Genomic DNA, 23,096 nt, shown 5'->3' on the forward strand with positions numbered 1-23,096 from the left:
AGAGAGCAGTGTATGCAGCTGCACAGATGCTCAAATCCTCACGTGCCTGCAACTCCAGCTTTCTGCTGCATGCGCCTATAGTCAGACCTACCCAGAACAATCCCCACCACCAGAGCAGTGACCTGGTAACAGTGGTAACCCCAGCAGGACCTTTTCTGATGCAGTGGGATTGACTGGATGCCTAGTTAGGGCTTAGCATCCAGTGCTGCACAGTGCACATCTAAAACAGCACATGGCACTAGCTTGGAATGTCACATGACATCGCCACGGTCTGGCACAGTTTCTCACAAATAAATATAAGCAGATAACTTTTGACTGTGAAAATATTAGGACTGATTGTGTGTGTGTTCCATGTCACATGACATCAGCAGTCTGGCATGAACTAAAAAAAAAAAAAAAAAATAAATTTTTTTTTTAGGACTCTTGGGCCCCTCAACAAAGACTGGGCCCTGGGCAGCTGCCCCTTTTGCCCTGTGTTAAAGACGGCCCTGACTATTTACTATCTAGTCTACCTAGTTAAAATAAATACAAATTTACCTGTGAAATAAAAACAAAACCTAATCTAGCTACAATATAACTATTAGTTATTTTGTAGCTACCTTAAGTTTTATTTTACAGGTAAGTTTGTATTTAGTTTTAAATAGGTTATTTAGGTAATAATTGTAAGTTTTATTTAGATTTATTTTAGTTATATTTAATTTAGGTGGTGTTAGGGTTAGGTTCAGGGTTACGTTAGGGCTACGTTAGGGTTAGACTTATGGTTAGGGTTATGTTAGGGGTTAATATTTTTATGTAGTGGGCTAATAACTAATGTAGGTGGCGGCGATGTTAGGGGCGGCAGATTAGGGGTTAATAAATGTATTTAGGTGGTGGCGATGTTAGGGCCAGCAGATTAGGGGTTAATAACATTATGTAAGGTTGTGGCGATGTTAGGGGCAGCAGATTAGGGGTTAATAACATTATGTAAGGTGGCGGCGATGTCGGGGGGGGGGCAGATTAGGGGTTAATAACTAATGTTGATGGCGGAGATGTTAGGGGGAGCAGATTAGGGGTTAATAACATTATGTAGGTGGCGGCGATGTCAGGAGCGGCAGATTAGGGGTGTTTAGACGTGGTTTTTATGTTAGGTTTAAATATAACTTTTTCTTTCCCCATAGACATCAATGAGGCTGCGTTACTGAGCTTTTGTTTCTGCGATCGCAGGTGTTAGGCTTGATTTAAGCCGACTATCCCCATTGATGTCTATGGGGAAATCGTGCACACGCACGTCAAAACACCGCTTGTATTTGGGTGAGGTAAGGGGGTCGATCCGATATAAAGCGTCGCCCGCAAAAGCCGGCGACGCCAATAATTGCGCGGATTTGGTATCCTATATACGGCGTAAGCTAGCAGTTACGTGCGTATATTTCTGCCGTCGCCCGCAGTTTTTTGGGCCATAGGCAGGTATACCAAACCCGCGCAGTTTGGTATCCAATATGCAGCGTAAGGACTTACGTGGCGAAAATGGAGAAAACTTACTCCATTTTCACCTCGCCACAAAAAGCAGCCGTAAGAAGCCTTACGCTGACTATTGGAGCCCCGTAACTCCCTAAACTAGCTGCTAAAATAAACCTAACACCTAACGCATGCGCAATGTCTATCTCCCTGTCAACCGCGATCTGCTAAAATAAACCTAACACCTAACGCATGCGCAATGTCTATCTCCCTGTCAACCGCGATCCCCCCCCCCCCCCCGAAATCCCTAATAAAGTTATTACCCCCTAAAACGCCGCTCCCGGACCCCGCCGCCATCTACATAAACTAACCCCCTACTGTGAGCCCCTAAAACCGCCGCCATCTACCTTATCTATCCCGTAATCTGACCCCTTACACCGCCGCCACCTATATAAAAATGATTAACCCCTAATTTAATCTACCTACCCCGCCGCCAGCTATGTTATCTATATTAACCCTAAGTATATTATAGTTAATATAGTTATTACATTATATATATTAACTATATTAACCCTAATTATATTAGGGTTAATATAGTTAATATAGTTACTATAGTATTTATATTAACTATATTAACTCTATCTAACCCTAACACCCCTAACTAAATTTATATTAAATTAATCTAATTAATTTATAAACTAAAATATTCCTATTTAAATCTAAATACTTACCTATAAAATAAACCCTAAGATAGCTACAATATAATTAATAATTACATTATAGCTATGTTAGGGTTAATATTTATTTTACAGGTAAATAGTTAATTATTTTAACTAGGTATAATAGATATTAAATAGTTATTAACTATTTAATATCTACCTAGTTAAAATAATTACCCAATTACCTGTAAAATAAATCCTAACCTAAGTTACAAATACACCTACACTATCAATAAATTTAATAAACTACAAACATCTATCTAAAAATACAATTAAATTAACTAAACTAAATTACAAAAAAAAACAAACACTAAATTACAAAAAATAAAAAAAAGATTACAAGATTTTTAAGCTAATTACACCTATTCTAAGCCCCCTAATAAAATAATAAACCCCCAAAATAACAAAAATTCCCTGCCCTATTCTAAATTAAACAAATTTCAAAGCTCTTTACCTTACCAGCCCTTAAAAGGGCCTTTTGTGGGGCATGCCCCAAAGAATTCAGCTCTTTTGCATTCAACAAATACAATCCCCCCCCCATTACAACCCACCACCCACATACCCCTATTCTAAACCCACCCAAACCCCCCTTAAAAAATCCTAACACTACCCCCCTGAAGATCTCCCTACCTTGTCTTCACCACACCGGGCCGAACTCCTGATCCGATCCGGGCGATGTCGTCCTCCAAGCGGCAAAGAAGAAATCTTCCTCCGGCGATGTCATCCTCCAAGCGGCAAAGAAGAATTCTTCCTCCGGCGAAGTCTTCCTCCAAGCGGCAGCAAAGTCTTCATTCTTCCGGCGGCATCTTCAATCTTCTTTCTTCGCTCCGCCGCCGCGGAGCATCCATCCCGGCCGACTGCTAAACTTGGAATGAGGTACCTTTAAATGACGTCATCCAAGATGGCGTCCGCCGAATTCCGATTGGCTGATAGGATTCTATCAGCCAATCGGAATTAAGTTAAAAAAATCCGATTGGCTGATCCAATCAGCCAATCAGATTGAGCTCGCATTCTATTGGCTGATCGGAACAGCCAATAGAATGCAAGCTCAATCTGATTGGCTGATTGGATCAGCCAATCGGATTGAACTTGAATCTGATTGGCTGATTCAATCAGCCAATCAGATTTTTTTAACTTAATTCCGATTGGCTGATAGAATCCTATCAGCCAATCGGAATTCGGCGGACGCCATCTTGGATGACGTCATTTAAAGGTACCTCATTCCAAGTTTAGCAGTCGGCCGGGATGGATGCTCCGCGGCGGCGGAGCGAAGAAAGAAGATTGAAGATGCCGCCGGAAGAATGAAGACTTTGCTGCCGCTTGGAGGAAGACTTCGCCGGAGGAAGAATTCTTCTTTGCCGCTTGGAGGATGACATCGCCGGAGGAAGATTTCTTCTTTGCCGCTTGGAGGACGACATCGCCCGGATCGGATCAGGAGTTCGGCCCGGTGTGGTGAAGACAAGGTAGGGAGATCTTCAGGGGGGTAGTGTTAGGATTTTTTAAGGGGGGTTTGGGTGGGTTTAGAATAGGGGTATGTGGGTGGTGGGTTGTAATGGGGGGGGGGATTGTATTTGTTGAATGCAAAAGAGCTGAATTCTTTGGGGCATGCCCCACAAAAGGCCCTTTTAAGGGCTGGTAAGGTAAAGAGCTTTGAAATTTGTTTAATTTAGAATAGGGCAGGGAATTTTTGTTATTTTGGGGGTTTATTATTTTATTAGGGGGCTTAGAATAGGTGTAATTAGCTTAAAAATCTTGTAATCTTTTTTTTATTTTTTGTAATTTAGTGTTTGTTTTTTTTGTAATTTAGTTTAGTTAATTTAATTGTATTTTTAGATAGATGTTTGTAGTTTATTAAATTTATTGATAGTGTAGGTGTATTTGTAACTTAGGTTAGGATTTATTTTACAGGTAATTGGGTAATTATTTTAACTAGGTAGATATTAAATAGTTAATAACTATTTAATATCTATTATACCTAGTTAAAATAATTAACTATTTACCTGTAAAATAAATATTAACCCTAACATAGCTATAATGTAATTATTAATTATATTGTAGCTATCTTAGGGTTTATTTTATAGGTAAGTATTTAGATTTAAATAGGAATATTTTAGTTTATAAATGAAATAGATTAATTTAATATAAATTTAGTTAGGGGTGTTAGGGTTAGATAGAGTTAATATAGTTAATATAAATACTATAGTAACTATATTAACTATATTAACCCTAATATAATTAGGGTTAATATAGTTAATATATATAATGTAATAACTATATTAACTATAATATACTTAGGGTTAATATAGATAATATAGCTGGCGGCGGGGTAGGTAGATTAAATTAGGGGTTAATCATTTTAATAGAGATGGCGGCGGTGTAAGGGGCTTACATTAGGGGTTAATAATTTTAATATAGATGGCGGCGGTGTTAGGGGCTCACTTTAGGGGGTTATAGATATAATATAGCTGGCGGCGGGGTACGGGAGCGGCGGTTTAGGGGTTAATAACTTTATTAGGTTGCGGCGGGGTACGGGAGCGGCGGTTTAGGGGTTAATAGCATTTTTATTGTTAGGCTAGTGAGGGGGGATAGCGGATAGAGGGTTAGACAGTGCGGGCTATGTTAGGGAGGCGTGTTAGACAGTGCGGGCTATGTTAGGGAGGCGTGTTAGACAGTGCGGGTGTTTTAGACTTTAGTCAGGTTTTATAGGCGCCGGCAGATTCTAACGTGGCGCAAGTCACTGGCGACGCCAGAAATTTGTACTTACGCAGATTTCTGGACATCGCTGGTTTGTCAGACTTACGGCACGTTAGCATCTGACGGCGACCTATATGGGATGGCTCGAGTTGCGAGCTGAAACTGCGGGCGACGCCGGTTCCCTCGCTTGCGCCGCAAACTGCGATCGATATCGGATCGCGCCCATAGAGCTCAACGCCACCATATCGCCAGCACAAGCCGGGTTTTCAAAACTTGTAATAGCAGCGCTATAGGGAGGTGAAATAACGCCGCTTTTGTGGCGATCGTTAATTTCCCTATTGCGCTCAAAACTCGTAATCATAATTCTTATAGTTATACCTTTATAAAGTGACTATTTTTTTGTGATTAATATACATTTTATATGTTCTGCACCAATCTTTTTCTGATGTATTTTACTTGTATTTTTTATTTAGTTAGCAATAATTATACTGGTTTATTTTTATGAACTTTTTAAATTTTGTTATTTTGAGCATGGTGCATACAATTCGTATGAAGAGAGATCTATGTTTATAATAAATATTTTTTTTAAAAAAAGATTTCTTTTTATATACTTTTCATAATTTTCCTCATTGCCATACTAGTCTTGACCTTTATGGCACTTGTTTAAAAAGAAAATGTATTACTGGTTGTTTAATGTGCAGCACATTTTCATTGCAGGAGGTTTGTTAGGTGGATTTTTACAGAGCATAATCGGTACATGAGATTCCCACATGTACCTAAATTCATGCTATGCTTTGTATAATACTGTATCCATGTTCCAGGCATACAGAACAATGTGAAAGCTTTGGAATATGCTTTGAAGCACCTGCTTTTGTGTCAAGATTTTAAACCGAGGCTACACAGTTTGGAGAAACCCTACATTCCTAGAGAAAGCAAGGTAGTGTAAATTTGTTATTATTGAAGAAGAGAAAGATGAAAATGTTCTAGAGAAAAATTAAATGTTCTAGGATACTAAAGGAAAAAGCTTTATACCCATTTTATGATGCAAAATTAAAAGACACAGGTATATTAGAAAAACAGTATTTAATTAAAGGAATATGAAACACAATTTTTTTCTTTCATAAATCTGATGGAACATGCAATTTTAAGCAACTTTCTAATTTACTCCTATTATTAATGTTTCTTCGTTCTCTTGGTATCTTTATTTGAAAAACCAGGAATGTAAGATTAAGAGCCGGCCCATTTTTGGTACAGCATCCTGGGTAGCGCTTGTTGATTGGTGGCTATATTTATTATAGGGGGTACCTAGTAAGTATAGTGTGCATGCAGAAAATTTCAGGTTTGAGACTTCTCTTATTTTTTTTATTCTTATAAGGGCAAGAAAACATAATTTATTCGTACCTGATGATGATGGTCCACAGTCTCCATAACATATGGGGGCGAAAAATGCCATTTTTAACATTTCCCCTCACTTTAAGGTTATCTCTGGTGGGGGATCAGATAGGAACTTGACATTTTCAGAGATATAAGTAACATTCTGCTGTAAACATTTTGAGTTTGAGATTCCAATGGCTAAAGAGCTAGGTCTAGTAGAAATCTAGGGAAAACCCTACTTTACTAATACATTTTGAGAAACAAGCAGACATAATATACGTGCACCAAATAATAAAAATGAACATTATTTTAAAGTCATGATGAGCTATCTCTCCGGCTTTTTGCTATAACCTGTGCTAGGACTCAAACCTACGCAAACCCCACGCTTAACGGCAGTACTCAAACCAGGTCCAGGTCCCCAACCCTAATATTGGGGAGTTTAACCCCTTATTAAAGGGACTTTAACCCTTAATATATCACTAACGCCGGTCAGATTGTGGGTTCAGATTCACAGAGGGAAAAGCAGAATAAAAACAATTATCTACTTACCCCTGTGTGAATCCCACGCTCTGACATCAGAATTGTTAGGCGTTATCTTATAACCGGGGGTATCACTTGACACTTAGTATTCTACACCTTCACCTGGAACTGAATGGGTTACTTGGCGAGATCTCTGGAACAACAATTAGGCAGCAAGTAAAGTCGAATCACTGTTCTGTTTATTATAAGGCATCACAGACTTTTATAGACAATTGTTACAGTATATTGGGTTAAACAAATGATGTATCATAATCACACCATTCTACACAGCATAAGTTAGAACAAAGAAGCACAGTAAAAATAATAGGCAAGGCCACTCTTAAGACACAATTGTTGTAAATGAAACTAAAATCTATTGTCAGAATATGTTGTCACAGCATAATAACCGCATTATAATGAAATATAATGCTGAAACAAAATGGAGTCAGTATGGTTAAATAAATATTCTTACACTAGGAAAGTCCGTGGACTCTTTTTCCTCCTTTTTTCGTTCTTGTAGGCTCCTTTTGGGATGCACAATGCAGATGCAGCTCCTCTCTTACTTCACAGCAAAGTAAGGTGCATTCTAGAGACTCTCAGTGCTCCAGCTCACTTCAAAGTGTTAAATCTTGGCTACTTGACCTTCTAGAATGGGAGCTGATCATAACTGTGCAGTGAGCTGGAGTACTGAGAGTCTCCAGAACGCTGCTGCATATTGTGAGTACCCTGTATGCACATTACACTGCATTGTTTATTGCAAAACTTATATGCACATGAAGCGCTCTCTGCTTTGTTCGTCTAGGACTCACAGGGATAAGGCTTTACTTAGGCCTAGATTTAGAGTTCGGCGGTAAAAGGGCTGTTAACGCTCCGCGGGCTTTTTTCTGGCCGCACCATAAATTTAACTCTGGTATCGAGAGTTAAAACAAATGCTGCGTTAGGCTCCAAAAAAGGAGCGTAGGGCATTTTTAGCGCAAATGCAACTCTCGATACCAGAGTTGCTTACGGACGCGGCCGGCATCAAAAACGTGCTCGTGCACGATTCCCCCATAGGAAACAATGGGACTGTTTGAGCTGAAAAAAAACCTAACACCTGCAAAAAAGCAGCGTTCAGCTCCTAACGCAGCCCCATTGTTTCCTATGGGGAAACACTTCCTACGTCTGCACCTAACACTCTAACATGTACCCCGAGTCTAAGCACCCCTAACCTTACACTTATTAACCCCTAATCTGCCACTCCCGCTATCGCTGACCCCTGCATATTATTATTAACCCCTAATCTTCCGCTCCGTAAACCGCCGCAACCTACGTTATCCCTATGTACCCCTAATCTGCTGCCCTAACATCGCCGACCCCTATGTTATATTTATTAACCCCTAATCTGCCCCCCACAACGTCGCCGACACCTACCTACACTTATTAACCCCTAATCTGCCGAGCGGACCTGAGCGCTACTATAATAAAGTTATTAACCCCGAATCCGCCTCACTAACCCTATCATAAATAGTATTAACCCCTAATCTGCCCTCCCTAACATCGCCGACACCTACCTTCAATTATTAACCCCTAATCTGACGACCGGAGCTCACCGCTATTCTAATAAATGTATTAACCCCTAAAGCTAAGTCTAACCCTAACACTAACACCCCCCTAACTTAAATATAATTTTAATCTAACGAAATAAATTAACTCTTATTAAATAAATTAATCCTATTTAAAGCTAAATACTTACCTGTAAAATAAACCCTAATATAGCTACAATATAAATTATAATTATATTATAGCTATTTTAGGATTAATATTTATTTTACAGGCAACTTGGTATTTATTTTAACTAGGTACAATAGCTATTAAATAGTTAATAACTATTTAATAGTTACCTAGTTAAAATAATAACAAATTTACCTGTAAAATAAATCCTAACCTAAGATATAATTAAACCTAACACTACCCTATCAATAAAATAATTAAATAAACTACCTACAATTACCTACAATTAACCTAACACTACACTATCAATAAATTAAATAAACACAATTGCTACAAATAAATACAATTAAATAAACTAGCTAAAGTACAAAAAATAAAAAAGAACTAAGTTACAGAAAATAATAAAATATTTACAAACATAAGAATAATATTACAACAATTTTAAACTAATTACACCTACTCTAAGCCCCCTAATAAAATAACAAAGCCCCCCAAAATAATAAATTCCCTACCCTATTCTAAATTAAAAAAGTTACAAGCTCTTTTACCTTACCAGCCCTGAACAGGGCCCTTTGCGGGGCATGCCCCAAGAAGTTCAGCTCTTTTGCCTGTAAAAAAAAACATACAATACCCCCCCCCCAACATTACAACCCACCACCCACATACCCCTAATCTAACCCAAACCCCCCTTAAATAAACCTAACACTAATCCCCTGAAGATCTTCCTACCTTGTCTTCACCATCCAGGTATCACCGATCCGTCCTGGCTCCAAGATCTTCATCCAACCCAAGCGGGGGTTGGCGATCCATAATCCGGTGCTGAAGAGGTCCAGAAGAGGCTCCAAAGTCTTCATCCTATCCGGCAAGAAGAGGACATCCGGACCGGCAACCATCTTGATCCAAGCGGCATCTTCTATCTTCATCCGATGACGACCGGCTCCATCCTGAAGACCTCCACCGCGGACCCATCTTCTTCCGGCGACGTCCAACTGCAGAATGACGGTTCCTTTAAGGGACGTCATCCAAGATGGCGTCCCTCGAATTCCGATTGGCTGATAGGATTCTATCAGCCAATCGGAATTAAGGTAGGAATATTCTGATTGGCTGATGGAATCAGCCAATCAGAATCAAGTTCAATCCGATTGGCTGATCCAATCAGCCAATCAGATTGAGCTCGCATTCTATTGGCTGTTCCGATCAGCCAATAGAATGCGAGCTCAATCTGATTGGCTGATTGGATCAGCCAATCGGATTGAACTTGATTCTGATTGGCTGATTCCATCAGCCAATCAGAATATTCCTACCTTAATTCCGATTGGCTGATAGAATCCTATCAGCCAATCGGAATTCGAGGGACGCCATCTTGGATGACGTCCCTTAAAGGAACCGTCATTCTGCAGTTGGACGTCGCCGGAAGAAGATGGGTCCGCGGTGGAGGTCTTCAGGATGGAGCCGGTCGTCATCGGATGAAGATAGAAGATGCCGCTTGGATCAAGATGGTTGCCGGTCCGGATGTCCTCTTCTTGCCGGATAGGATGAAGACTTTGGAGCCTCTTCTGGACCTCTTCAGCACCGGATTATGGATCGCCAACCCCCGCTTGGGTTGGATGAAGATCTTGGAGCCAGGACGGATCGGTGATACCTGGATGGTGAAGACAAGGTAGGAAGATCTTCAGGGGATTAGTGTTAGGTTTATTTAAGGGGGGTTTGGGTTAGATTAGGGGTATGTGGGTGGTGGGTTGTAATGTTGGGGGGGGGGTATTGTATGTTTTTTTTTACAGGCAAAAGAGCTGAACTTCTTGGGGCATGCCCCGCAAAGGGCCCTGTTCAGGGCTGGTAAGGTAAAAGAGCTTGTAACTTTTTTAATTTAGAATAGGGTAGGGAATTTATTATTTTGGGGGGCTTTGTTATTTTATTAGGGGGCTTAGAGTAGGTGTAATTAGTTTAAAATTGTTCTAATATTATTCTTATGTTTGTAAATATTTTATTATTTTCTGTAACTTAGTTCTTTTTTATTTTTTGTACTTTAGCTAGTTTATTTAATTGTATTTATTTGTAGCAATTGTGTTTATTTAATTTATTGATAGTGTAGTGTTAGGTTAATTGTAGGTAATTGTAGGTAGTTTATTTAATTATTTTATTGATAGGGTAGTGTTAGGTTTAATTATATCTTAGGTTAGGATTTATTTTACAGGTAAATTTGTTATTATTTTAACTAGGTAACTATTAAATAGTTCTTAACTATTTAATAGCTATTGTACCTAGTTAAAATAAATACCAAGTTGCCTGTAAAATAAATATTAATCCTAAAATAGCTATAATATAATTATAATTTATATTGTAGCTATATTAGGGTTTATTTTACAGGTAAGTATTTAGCTTTAAATAGGATTAATTTATTTAATAAGAGTTAATTTATTTCGTTAGATTAAAATTATATTTAAGTTAGGGGGGTGTTAGTGTTAGGGTTAGACTTAGCTTTAGGGGTTAATACATTTATTAGAATAGCGGTGAGCTCCGATCGGAAGATTAGGGGTTAATAATTGAAGGTAGGTGTCGGCGATGTTAGGGAGGGCAGATTAGGGGTTAATACTATTTATGATAGGGTTAGTGAGGCGGATTCGGGGTTAATAACTTTATTATAGTAGCGCTCAGGTCCGCTCGGCAGATTAGGGGTTAATAAGTGTAGGTAGGTGTCGGCGACGTTGAGGGGGGCAGATTAGGGGTTAATTATTGTAAGTAGCTGGCGGCGATGTTGTGGGGGGCAGATTAGGGGTTAATAAATGTAATATAGGGGTCGGCGGGGTTAGGGGCAGCAGATTAGGGGTACATAAGTATAACGTAGGTGGCGGTCGGAAGATTAGGGGTTAAAAAGTTTTATCGAGTGGCGGCGATGTGGGGGGAGCTCGGTTTAGGGGTACATAGGTAGTTTATGGGTGTTAGTGTACTTTAGGGTACAGTAGTTAAGAGCTTTATAAACCGGCGTTAGCCAGAAAGCTCTTAACTCCTGCTTTTTTCAGGCGGCTGGAATTTTGTCGTTAGAGCTCTAACGCTCACTGCAGAAACGACTCTAAATACCAGCGTTAGAAAGATCCCATTGAAAAGATAGGCTACGCAAATGGCGTAGGGGGATCTGCGGTATGGAAAAGTCGCGGCTGCAAAGTGAGCGTTAGACCCTTTAATCACTGACTCCAAATACCAGCGGGCGGCCAAAACCAGCGTTAGGAGCCTCTAACGCTGGTTTTGACGGCTACCGCCGAACTCTAAATCTAGGCCTCAGTTAGAAACTATCAGCTAGATTACGAGTTTTGTCGGTAAAAACTTGCGGGGCTAATGCTCTTTTTTCAGCGCTTAATTTAAACAACGCTGGTATTCCGAGTTTTCTGAATGGCTGCGTTAGCCTCAGAAAAGTGAGCGTTGAGCAAAATTTAGCGCCACTTCTCGCCTCAATACCAGCGTTGCTTACGGTAGCAGTAAACTAGAAAAACGTGCTCGCGCACAATTTCCCCATAGGAAACAATGGGACTGAGCTGGCTGGAAAAAAACCTAACACCTGCAAAAAAGCAGTGTTCAGCTCCTAACGCAGCCCCATTGTTTCCTATGGGAAAATACTTTCTAAGTCTACTCCTAACACCCTAACATGATCCCGACTCTAAACACCCCTAACCTTACACTTATTAACCCCTAATCTGCCGCCCCCAACATCATCGCCACCTGCATTATACTATTAACCCCTAATCTGCTGCTCTGGACACCGCCGCCACCTACATTATCCCTATGAACCCCTAATATGCTGCCCCTAACATCGCCGACACCTATATTATATTTATTAACCCCTAATCTGCCCCTCCCAATGTCGCCGGCACCTACCTACAATTATTAACCCCTAATCTGCTGACCGGACATCGCCGCCACTATAATAAATGTATTAACCCCTAAACCGCTGCACTCCCGCCTCGCAAACACTATAATAAATTGTATTAACCCCTAACCTGCCCCCCCAACATCGCCACCACCTACCTACAATTATTAACCCCTAATCTCCCGCCCCCAACGTCGCCGCTACTATAATAAAGTTATTAACCCCTAAACCTAAGTCTAACCCTAACACCCCCCTAACTTAAATATAATTTAAATAAAATGAAATAAAATTACTATAATTAAATAAATTAATCCTATTTAAAACTAAATACTTACCTATAAAATAAACCGTAATATAGCTACAATATAACTAATAGTTACATTGTAGCTATTTTAGGATTTATATTTATTTTACAGGCAACGTTGTATTTATTTTAACTAGCTACAATAGCTATTAAATAGTTAATAACTATTTAATAGCTACCTAGTTAAAATAATTACAAAATTACCTGCAAAATAAATCCTAACCTAAGTTACAAATACACCTAACACTACACTATCAATAAATGAATTAAATAAATTAACTAAAATTATCTAAACTCAAATACAATTAAATAAACTAAACTATAGTACAAAAAAACAAACACTAAATTATAAAAAAAAAAATATTACAATAATTTTAATCTAATTATACCTAATCTAAGCCCCCTAATAAAATAAAAAGCCCCCCAAAATAATAAAATTCCCTACCCTATACTAAATTACAAAAGTAATCAGCTCTTTTACCAGCCCTTAAAAGGGCTTTTTGCGGGGCATTGCCCCAAATTAATCAGCTCTTTTACCTGTAAAAAAAAAATACAAGACCCCCCCAACATTAAAACCCACCACCCACACACCCCTACTCTAAAACCCACCCGATACCCCCTTAAAAAAACCTAACACTACCCCCCTGAAGATTACCCTACCTTGAGCCGTGTTCACCCAGCCGGGCACCGATGGGCTAGAAGAGGACATCCTGACCGGCAGAAGTCTTCATCCTATCCAGGCAGAAGAGGCCATTCGGACCGGACTGGCAGACATCTTTATCCAGGCGGCATCTTCTATCTTCATCCTTCCGCAGCGGAGCCATCTTCTATCCAGCCGATGCGGAGCCATTCTTTTCTTCCAATGTCCTAACGCAGAATCCGATTGGCTGAGCCAATAGAATGCAAGGTCAATTCTATTGGCTCATCCAATCAGCCAATCGGATTGAACTTCAATCCGATTGGCTGATTAAATCAACCAATCAGATTTTTCCTACCTTAATTCCGATTGGCTGATAGAATTCTATCAGCCAATCGGAATTCGAGGGACGCCATCTTGGATGACGTCATTTAAAGGAACCTTCATTCTGCGTTAGGACATCGTTAGAAGAGGATGGCTCCGCGTTGGCTGGATAGAAGATGGCTCCGCTCCGGAAGGATGAAGATAGAAGATGCCGCCTGGATGAAGATGTCTGCCGGTCCGGATGTCTTCTTCTGCCCGGATAGGATGAAGACTTCTGCCGGTCCGGATGTCCTCTTCTGGCCCATCGGTGCCCGGCTGGGTGAACACGGCTCAAGGTAGGGTGATCTTCAGGGGGGTAGTGTTAGGTTTTTTTAAGGGGGGATCGGGTGGGTTTTAGAGTAGGGGTGTGTGGGTGGTGGGTTTTAATGTTGGGGGGGTCTTGTATTTTTTTTTTACAGGTAAAAGAGCTGATTACTTTGGGGCAATGCCCCGCAAAAAGCCCTTTTAAGGGCTGGTAAAAGAGCTGATTACTTTTGTAATTTAGTATAGGGTAGGGAATTTTATTATTGTGGGGGGCTTTTTTATTTTATTAGGGGGCTTAGATTAGGTGTAATTATATTAAAATTATTGTAATACTTTTTATTTTTTGTAATTTAGTGTTTTTGTACTATAGTTTAGTTTATTTAATTGTATTTGAGTTTAGATAATTTTAGTTCATTTATTTAATTAATTAATTTATTGATAGTGTAGTGTTAGGTGTATTTTTAACTTAGGTTAGGATTTATTTTACAGGTATTTTTGTAATTATTTTAACTAGGTAGCTATTAAATAGTTATTAACTATTTAATAGCTATTGTACCTAGTTAAAATAAATACAAAGTTGCCTCTAAAATAAATATAAATCCTAAAATAGCTACCATGTAACTATTAGTTATATTGTAGCTATATTAGGGTTTATTTTATAGGTAAGTATTTAGTTTTAAATAGGATTAATTCATTTAATTTTAGAAATTTTATTTAGATTTATTAAAAAGTTCCCAGGATGTAACTGTATGTAGACAAACAGATGAAAAACATAATTTATGTAAGAACTTACCTGATAAATTCATTTCTTTCATATTAACAAGAGTCCATGAGCTAGTGACGTATGGGATATACATTCCTACCAGGAGGGGCAAAGTTTCCCAAACCTTAAAATGCCTATAAATACACCCCTCACCACACCCACAAATCAGTTTAACGAATAGCCAAGAAGTGGGGTGATAAGAAAAAAAGTGCGAAGCATATAAAATAAGGAATTGGAATAATTGTGCTTTATACAAAAAAATCATAACCACCACAAAAAAGGGTGGGCCTCATGGACTCTTGTTAATATGAAAGAAATGAATTTATCAGGTAAGTTCTTACATAAATTATGTTTTCTTTCATGTAATTAACAAGAGTCCATGAGCTAGTGACGTATGGGATAATGACTACCCAAGATGTGGATCTTTCCACACAAGAGTCACTAGAGAGGGAGGGATAAAATAAAGACAGCCAATTCCTGCTGAAAATAATCCACACCCAAAATAAAGTTTAACAAAAAACATAAGCAGAAGATTCAAACTGAAACCGCTGCCTGAAGAACTTTTCTACCAAAAACTGCTTCAGAAGAAGAAAACACATCAAAATGGTAGAATTTAGTAAAAGTATGCAAAGAGGACCAAGTTGCTGCTTTGCAGATCTGGTCAACCGAAGCTTCATTCCTAAACGCCCAGGAAGTAGATACTGACCTAGTAGAATGAGCTGTAATTCTCTGAGGCGGAATTTTACCCGACTCAACATAGGCAAGATGAATTAAAGATTTCAACCAAGATGCCAATGAAATGGCAGAAGCTTTCTGGCCTTTCCTAGAACCGGAAAAGATAACAAATAGACTAGAAGTCTTACGGAAAGATTTCGTAGCTTCAACATAATATTTCAAAGCTCTAACAACATCCAAAGAATGCAATGATTTCTCCTTAGAATTCTTAGGATTAGGACATAATGAAGGAACCACAATTTCTCTACTAATGTTGTTGGAATTCACAACTTTAGGTAAAAATTCAAAAGAAGTTCGCAACACCGCCTTATCCTGATGAAAAATCAGAAAAGGAGACTCACACGAAAGAGCAGATAATTCAGAAACTCTTCTAGCAGAAGAGATGGCCAAAAGGAACAAAACTTTCCAAGAAAGTAATTTAATGTCCAATGAATGCATAGGTTCAAACGGAGGAGCTTGAAGAGCTCCCAGAACCAAATTCAAACTCCAAGGAGGAGAAATTGACTTAATGACAGGTTTTATACGAACCAAAGCTTGTACAAAACAATGAATATCAGGAAGAATAGCAATCTTTCTGTGAAAAAGAACAGAAAGAGCGGAGATTTGTCCTTTCAAAGAACTTGCGGACAAACCCTTATCTAAACCATCCTGAAGAAACTGTAAAATTCTCGGTATTCTAAAAGAATGCCAAGAAAAATGATGAGAAAGACACCAAGAAATATAAGCCTTCCAGACTCTATAATATATCTCTCGAGATACAGATTTACGAGCCTGTAACATAGTATTAATCACGGAGTCAGAGAAACCTCTATGACCAAGAATCAAGCGTTCAATCTCCATACCTTTAAATTTAAGGATTTCAGATCCGGATGGAAAAAAGGACCTTGTGACAGAAGGTCTGGTCTTAACGGAAGAGTCCATGGTTGGCAAGATGCCATCCGGACAAGATCCGCATACCAAAACCTGTGAGGCCATGCCGGAGCTATTAGCAGAACAAACGAGCATTCCCTCAGAATCTTGGAGATTACTCTTGGAAGAAGAACTAGAGGCGGAAAGATATAGGCAGGATGATACTTCCAAGGAAGTGATAATGCATCCACTGCCTCCGCCTGAGGATCCCGGGATTTGGACAGATACCTGGGAAGTTTCTTGTTTAGATGAGAGGCCATCAGATCTATCTCTGGGAGCCCCCACATTTGAACAATCTGAAGAAATACCTCTGGGTGAAGAGACCATTCGCCCGGATGCAACGTTTGGCGACTGAGATAATCCGCTTCCCAATTGTCTACACCTGGGATATGAACCGCAGAGATTAGACAGGAGCTGGATTCTGCCCAAACCAAAATTCGAGATACTTCTTTCATAGCCAGAGGACTGTGAGTCCCTCCTTGATGATTGATGTATGCCACAGTTGTGACATTGTCTGTCTGAAAACAAATGAACGATTCTCTCTTCAGAAGAGGCCAAAACTGAAGAGCTCTGAAAACTGCACGGAGTTCCAAGATATTGATCGGTAATCTCACCTCCTGAGATTCCCCAACTCCTTGTGCCGTCAGAGATCCCCACACAGCTCCCCAACCTATGAGACTTGCATCTGTTGAAATTACAGTCCAGGTCGGAAGAACAAAAGAAGCCCCCTGAATTAAACGAAGGTGATCTGTCCACCACGTTAGAGAGTGCCGAACAATCGGTTTTAAAGATATTAATTGATATATCTTCGTGTAATCCCTGCACCATTGGTTCAGCATACAGAGCTGAAGAGGTCGCATGTGAAAACGAGCAAAGGGGATCGCGTCCGATGCAGCAGTCATAAGACCTAGAATTTCCATGCATAAGGCTACCGAAGGGAATGATTGAGACTGAAGGTTTCGACAGGCTGTAATCAATTTTAGACGTCTCTTGTCTGTTAAAGACAGAGTCATGGACACTGAATCTATCTGGAAACCCAGAAAGGTTACCCTTGTTTGAGGAATCAAAGAACTTTTTGGTAAATTGATCCTCCAACCATGATCTTGAAGAAACAACACAAGTCGATTCGTATGAGACTCTGCTAAATGTAAAGACTGAGCAAGTACCAAGATATCGTCCAAATAAGGAAATACCACAATACCCTGTTCTCTGATTACAGACAGAAGGGCACCAAGAATCTTTGTGAAAATTCTTGGAGCTGTAGCAAGGCCAAACGGTAGAGCCACAAATTGGTAATGCTTGTCTAGAAAAGAGAATCTCAGGAACTGATAATGATCTGGATGAATCGGAATATGCAGATATGCATCCTGTAAATCTATTGTGGACATATAATTCCCTTGCTGAACAAAAGGCAATATAGTCCTTACAGTTACCATCTTGAACGTTGGTATCCTTACATAACGATTCAATAATTTTAGATCCAGAACTGGTCTGAAGGAATTCTCCTTCTTTGGTACAATGAAGAGATTTGAATAAAACCCCATCCCCTGTTCCGGAACTGGAACTGGCATAATTACTCCAGCCAACTCTAGATCTGAAACACAATTCAGAAATGCTTGAGCTTTCACTGGATTCACTGGGACATGGGAAAGAAAAAATCTCTTTGCAGGAGGTCTCATCTTGAAACCAATTCTGTACCCTTCTGAAACAATGTTCTGAATCCAAAGATTGTGAACAGAATTGATCCAAATTTCTTTGAAAAAACGTAACCTGCCCCCTACCAGCTGAACTGGAATGAGGGCCGTACCTTCATGTGAACTTAGAAGCAGGCTTTGCCTTTCTAGCAGGCTTGGATTTATTCCAGACTGGAGATGGTTTCCAAACTGAAACTGCTCCTGAGGACGAAGGATCAGGCTTTTGTTCTTTGTTGAAACGAAAGGAACGAAAACGATTGTTAGCCCTGTTTTTACCTTTAGACTTTTTATCCTGTGGTAAAAAAGTTCCTTTCCCACCAGTAACAGTTGAAATAATAGAATCCAACTGAGAACCAAATAATTTGTTTCCCTGGAAAGAAATGGAAAGTAGAGTTGATTTAGAAGCCATATCAGCATTCCAGGTCTTAAGCCATAAAGCTCTTCTGGCTAAGATAGCCAGAGACATAAACCTAACATCAACTCTAATAATATCAAAAATGGCATCACAGATGAAATTATTAGCATGCTGGAGAAGAATAATAATATCATGAGAATCACGATTTGTTACTTGTTGCGCTAGAGTTTCCAACCAAAAAGTTGAAGCTGCAGCAACATCAGCCAATGATATAGCAGGTCTAAGAAGATTACCTGAACATAGATAAGCTTTTCTTAGAAAAGATTCAATTTTTCTATCTAAAGGATCCTTAAACGAGGTACCATCTGACGTAGGAATGGTAGTACGTTTAGCAAGGGTAGAAATAGCCCCATCAACTTTAGGGATTTTGTCCCAAAATTCTAACCTGTCAGGCGGAACAGGATATAATTGCTTAAAACGTTTAGAAGGAGTAAATTAATTACCCAATTTATCCCATTCCTTAGAAATTACTGCAGAAATAGCATTAGGAACAGGAAAGACTTCTGGAATAACCGCAGGAGCTTTAAAAACCTTATCCAAACGTATAGAATTAGTATCAAGAGGACTAGAATCCTCTATTTCTAAAGCCATTAGTACTTCTTTAAGTAAAGAGCGAATAAATTCCATCTTAAATAAATATGAAGATTTATCAGCATCAATCTCTGAGATAGAATCCTCTGAACCAGAAGAGTCCAAAGAATCAGAATGATGGTGTTCATTTAAAAATTCATCTGTAGAGAGAGAAGATTTAAAAGACTTTTTACGTTTACTAGAAGGAGAAATAACAGACAAAGCCTTCTTTATGGATTCAGAAACAAAATCTCTTATGTTATCAGGAACATTCTGCACCTTAGATGTTGAGGGAACTGCAACAGGCAATGGTACATCACTAAAGGAAATATTATCTGCTTTAACAAGTTTGTCATGACAATTATTACAAACAACAGCTGGAGGAATAGCTACCAAAAGTTTACAGCAGATACACTTAGCTTTGGTAGATCCAGCAGGCAGTGGTTTTCCTGTAGTATCTTCTGGCTCAGATGCAACGTGAGACATCTTGCAATATGTAAGAGAAAAAACAACATATAAAGCAAAATAGATCAAATTCCTTATAAGTTTCAGGAATGGGAAAAAAATGCCAAACATCAAGCTTCTAGCAACCAGAAGCAAATGAAAAATGAGACTGAAATAATGTGGAGACAAAAGCGACGCCCATATTTTTTGGCGCCTAAATGCTTTTGGCGCCAAAAATGACGCCACATCCGGAACGCCGACATCTTTGGCGCAAAATAACGTCAAAAATGACGCAACTTCCGGCGACACGTATGACGCCGGAAACGGAAAAGAATTTTTGCGCCAAAAAAGTCCGCGCCAAGAATGACGCAATAAAATGAAGCATTTTCAGCCCCCGCGAGCCTAACAGCCCACAGGGAAAAAAGTCAAATTTTTGAGGTAAGAAAAAATATGATAATTTAAAGCATAATCCCAAATATGAAACTGACTGTCTGGAAATAAGGAAAGTTGAACATTCTGAGTCAAGGCAAATAAATGTTTGAATACATATATTTAGAACTTTATAAATAAAGTGCCCAACCATAGCTTAGAGTGTCACAGAAAATAAGACTTACTTACCCCAGGACACTCATCTACATGTTTGTAGAAAGCCAAACCAGTACTGAAACGAGAATCAGTAGAGGAAATGGTAAATATAAGAGTATATCGTCGATCTGAAAAGGGAGGTAAGAGATGAATCTCTACGACCGATAACAGAGAACCTTATGAAATAGATCCCGTAGAAGGAGATCACTGCATTCAATAGGCAATACTCTCTTCACATCCCTCTGACATTCACTGCACGCTGAGAGGAAAACCGGGCTCCAACTTGCTGCGGAGCGCATATCAACGTAGAATCTAGCACAAACTTACTTCACCACCTCCCTTGGAGGCAAAGTTTGTAAAACTGATTTGTGGGTGTGGTGAGGGGTGTATTTATAGGCATTTTAAGGTTTGGGAAACTTTGCCCCTCCTGGTAGGAATGTATATCCCATACGTCACTAGCTCATGGACTCTTGTTAATTACATGAAAGAAACAATACAGGCGAAATACACTTAGCTTATGCGTCCAGCAAATTCCTTTCAAAAGCTCCACTCGTGTGTTGCCTGTACAATGGCGTCTGACGTCACTAAGGAAGGAGTGGCCCAGCTGTCACGGGTATCCAATCCGCTCCTTGTATAGGAACTCCTTTACACACAGTAGAGGTATGGGCTGTATCGGCATCCAGCTGAAAAGGGAAAGAACCAGGCTTCCCCAAACTTGCTCAGCATAGACCGCAACTCTTACCAAGATTTACCAGACACACCTCCCGCAGCTTGCTCCACTTAGTGAACAGAACAGAGATCCGTGATGCTTGAAATTATCCCCATAGACTTTGCATGGCACTTCACTCACGCTTGTTATGGCAAACGATCAAGCGGATCAAAGCTTGCGTATATAGCTGAATATTCCTCTCATTCGTACTGTGATCAGCACACCACAGGTTAGCAGTAGATTAGGCAGAAATCCATTTTACTATGACATATGGTAGCATTAGAGCTATGAGTCCATAATTATAACCATGGAAAGTTCAAATAAACAGGATTTGAGTCGACCTTACTCCTGTAGCAACACATCAAGTGTAATAAACACAACAATACCAACGACCGTTTCACCCCCACAGCAAGTGTGTGTCACAGGGGTTCATCAGATCATACTTTAGTCCACACCGGACTTCCTCTTTTTAAAGGCTCACTTGGATTTCTCCAGGTGTGCCAATCACATGCTGAGATTACATTTCTTAAAGCTGTACTAACATGTTAGCCCTGTGCTAAGAATACTGACAGATATGAAAAGAACAATAAACATTGATCTTGCTTAATTCCTTAGCAATCCAACTGTTCTAAACATTTCATTTTAAACAAAGGTCACCTTTATGGCATACACTCTACTTACAGAAATATAGATATGATTTATTATCAATTTATAGGAAACTGGCATATTCAAGTTTATCATTAAGACCCGCTGGGTATCTAGTCCCTAATTTATATATCCATTTTGTTTCTTTTTGCAATAAAACGTTCTCGTTATTGCCACCCCTACCATTCGTAATACCTTTATCAATTATAATAAATTTCAAGGAATCCACACAAGCCATTGTGGAAAGTGCAAAAATGTCTTTCCACATTGGTATCTTTTGAATGCAGGATATCATCCTGATGCTCCTGTACCCGGTCCTTTACGAGCCTTTTGGTTTTACCCACATAAAAAAACAGGCACGAGCAGCGAAGGAGATAAATTGCCCCCTCTGACTGGCAATTAAAGAAGAATTTGATATCAAAAGATATACCTTCTTGGGTAGAGAATTTCTTGGTGCTGTCCATGTGGGCACAATATACACAGTGCCCACATGGATTGCTACCTTTTATACCTCTATCCTTTCTGAGCCAATCGGAGTTCAAAGGGCCTCTTGAAAATTGGCTTTTTACTAGCATGTCTCTCAGACTACGTGCTTTCCTGGCCGTCATTAGTGGTCTTTCGCCCAGAATGTTTTTGACCTTGTCATCCAACGTTAGGATATGCCAATTTTCATTAATTACTGATCTAATTCCATGCCATTGGTTGTTAAACCTCGTAATGAATCTGATTTGGCCTTTCTCTGTGTTCACCTTTTTGTTGTACAGAAGGACATCTCTTGGGGTTTTCCGTGCCTTCCAGAGTGCCTTCTTTAAACATTTGTTAGAGTATCCTCTTTGGAGAAATCTACTTTTCATCATATTTGCGTGTATATCAAATTTAGCCAAAGAAGAACAGTTTCTCCTCAAACAGAGAAACTGTCCATATGGAATACCTTTGATCAGATGGGACGGATGACCACTTCCTGCATGCAGGATACTGTTAGTGGCATTCTTTTTCCTAAAATTTTCTGTAACAATTTTTAAACCTTCTTTTTTAATCGTAATATCAAGGAAGTTTAACTCTTTACTACTTGTTTCTGATGTGAGGATGATGTTCCTGTCATTGTGATTAAGCAGCCGGACAAACTCATTAAATTCATCTATGGTTCCGTCCCACAAGACAAGAACATCATCCACATATCTTACCCACATCAATATTTTCTCATTGAAAATGTCATTCTGATGTTCGAAAATGTCTGTTTCCCAGGCTCCCAAATGGAGGCAGGCGTACGTAGGAGCACACACTGCCCCCATTGCTGTTCCTCGTATCTGTTTATAAATTTGCCCATCAAATGTGAAAACATTATTATGAAGGACAAATTCAAGTAGTGAAATCACAAATTTTGAATGCTCAGAAAAGAGGGGGCCTTTGGTGTCTAGGAACTTCCTAATTGCCTGGAGACCTATTTTGTGGGGTATGGAGGAGTATAACCCCTCCACATCCAAAGAGGCCAAGAGTGTGTTTTCATTAACCACAACTCCATCCAGTTTTCTAAGTAGGTCTGATGTGTCCTTCACGTATGAAGGTAGTGTCAGGAGGAAGGGTCTCAAGTGTCTATCCACATATTCCCCAATGTTCTCTGTCATGCTGCCCAGCCCAGAGACTATCGGTCTCCCTGGTGGGCATTTCAGATTCTTATGCACTTTCGGCAAGATATAAAAGACAGGCATGACAGGGAACTCGGGGAACAATAATTTAAACTCTTTGA

General features: G+C 39.5%; 1 protein-coding gene across 1 annotated transcript in view; it reads left to right on the forward strand.

Moving 5' to 3' along the window:
• Positions 1-23,096, forward strand: part of XRRA1 (X-ray radiation resistance associated 1) — a 201,862-nt gene that overhangs the window by 156,942 nt on the left and 21,824 nt on the right. The window contains exon 16 of the mRNA XM_053708752.1: positions 5,669-5,784. Within this exon, the coding sequence (XP_053564727.1) occupies positions 5,669-5,784 (116 nt within the window). The remainder of the gene's footprint in view (positions 1-5,668; positions 5,785-23,096) is intronic.

Source organism: Bombina bombina, chromosome 3 (assembly GCF_027579735.1).
Source record: "Bombina bombina isolate aBomBom1 chromosome 3, aBomBom1.pri, whole genome shotgun sequence".
Lineage (NCBI taxonomy): Eukaryota > Metazoa > Chordata > Amphibia > Anura > Bombinatoridae > Bombina > Bombina bombina.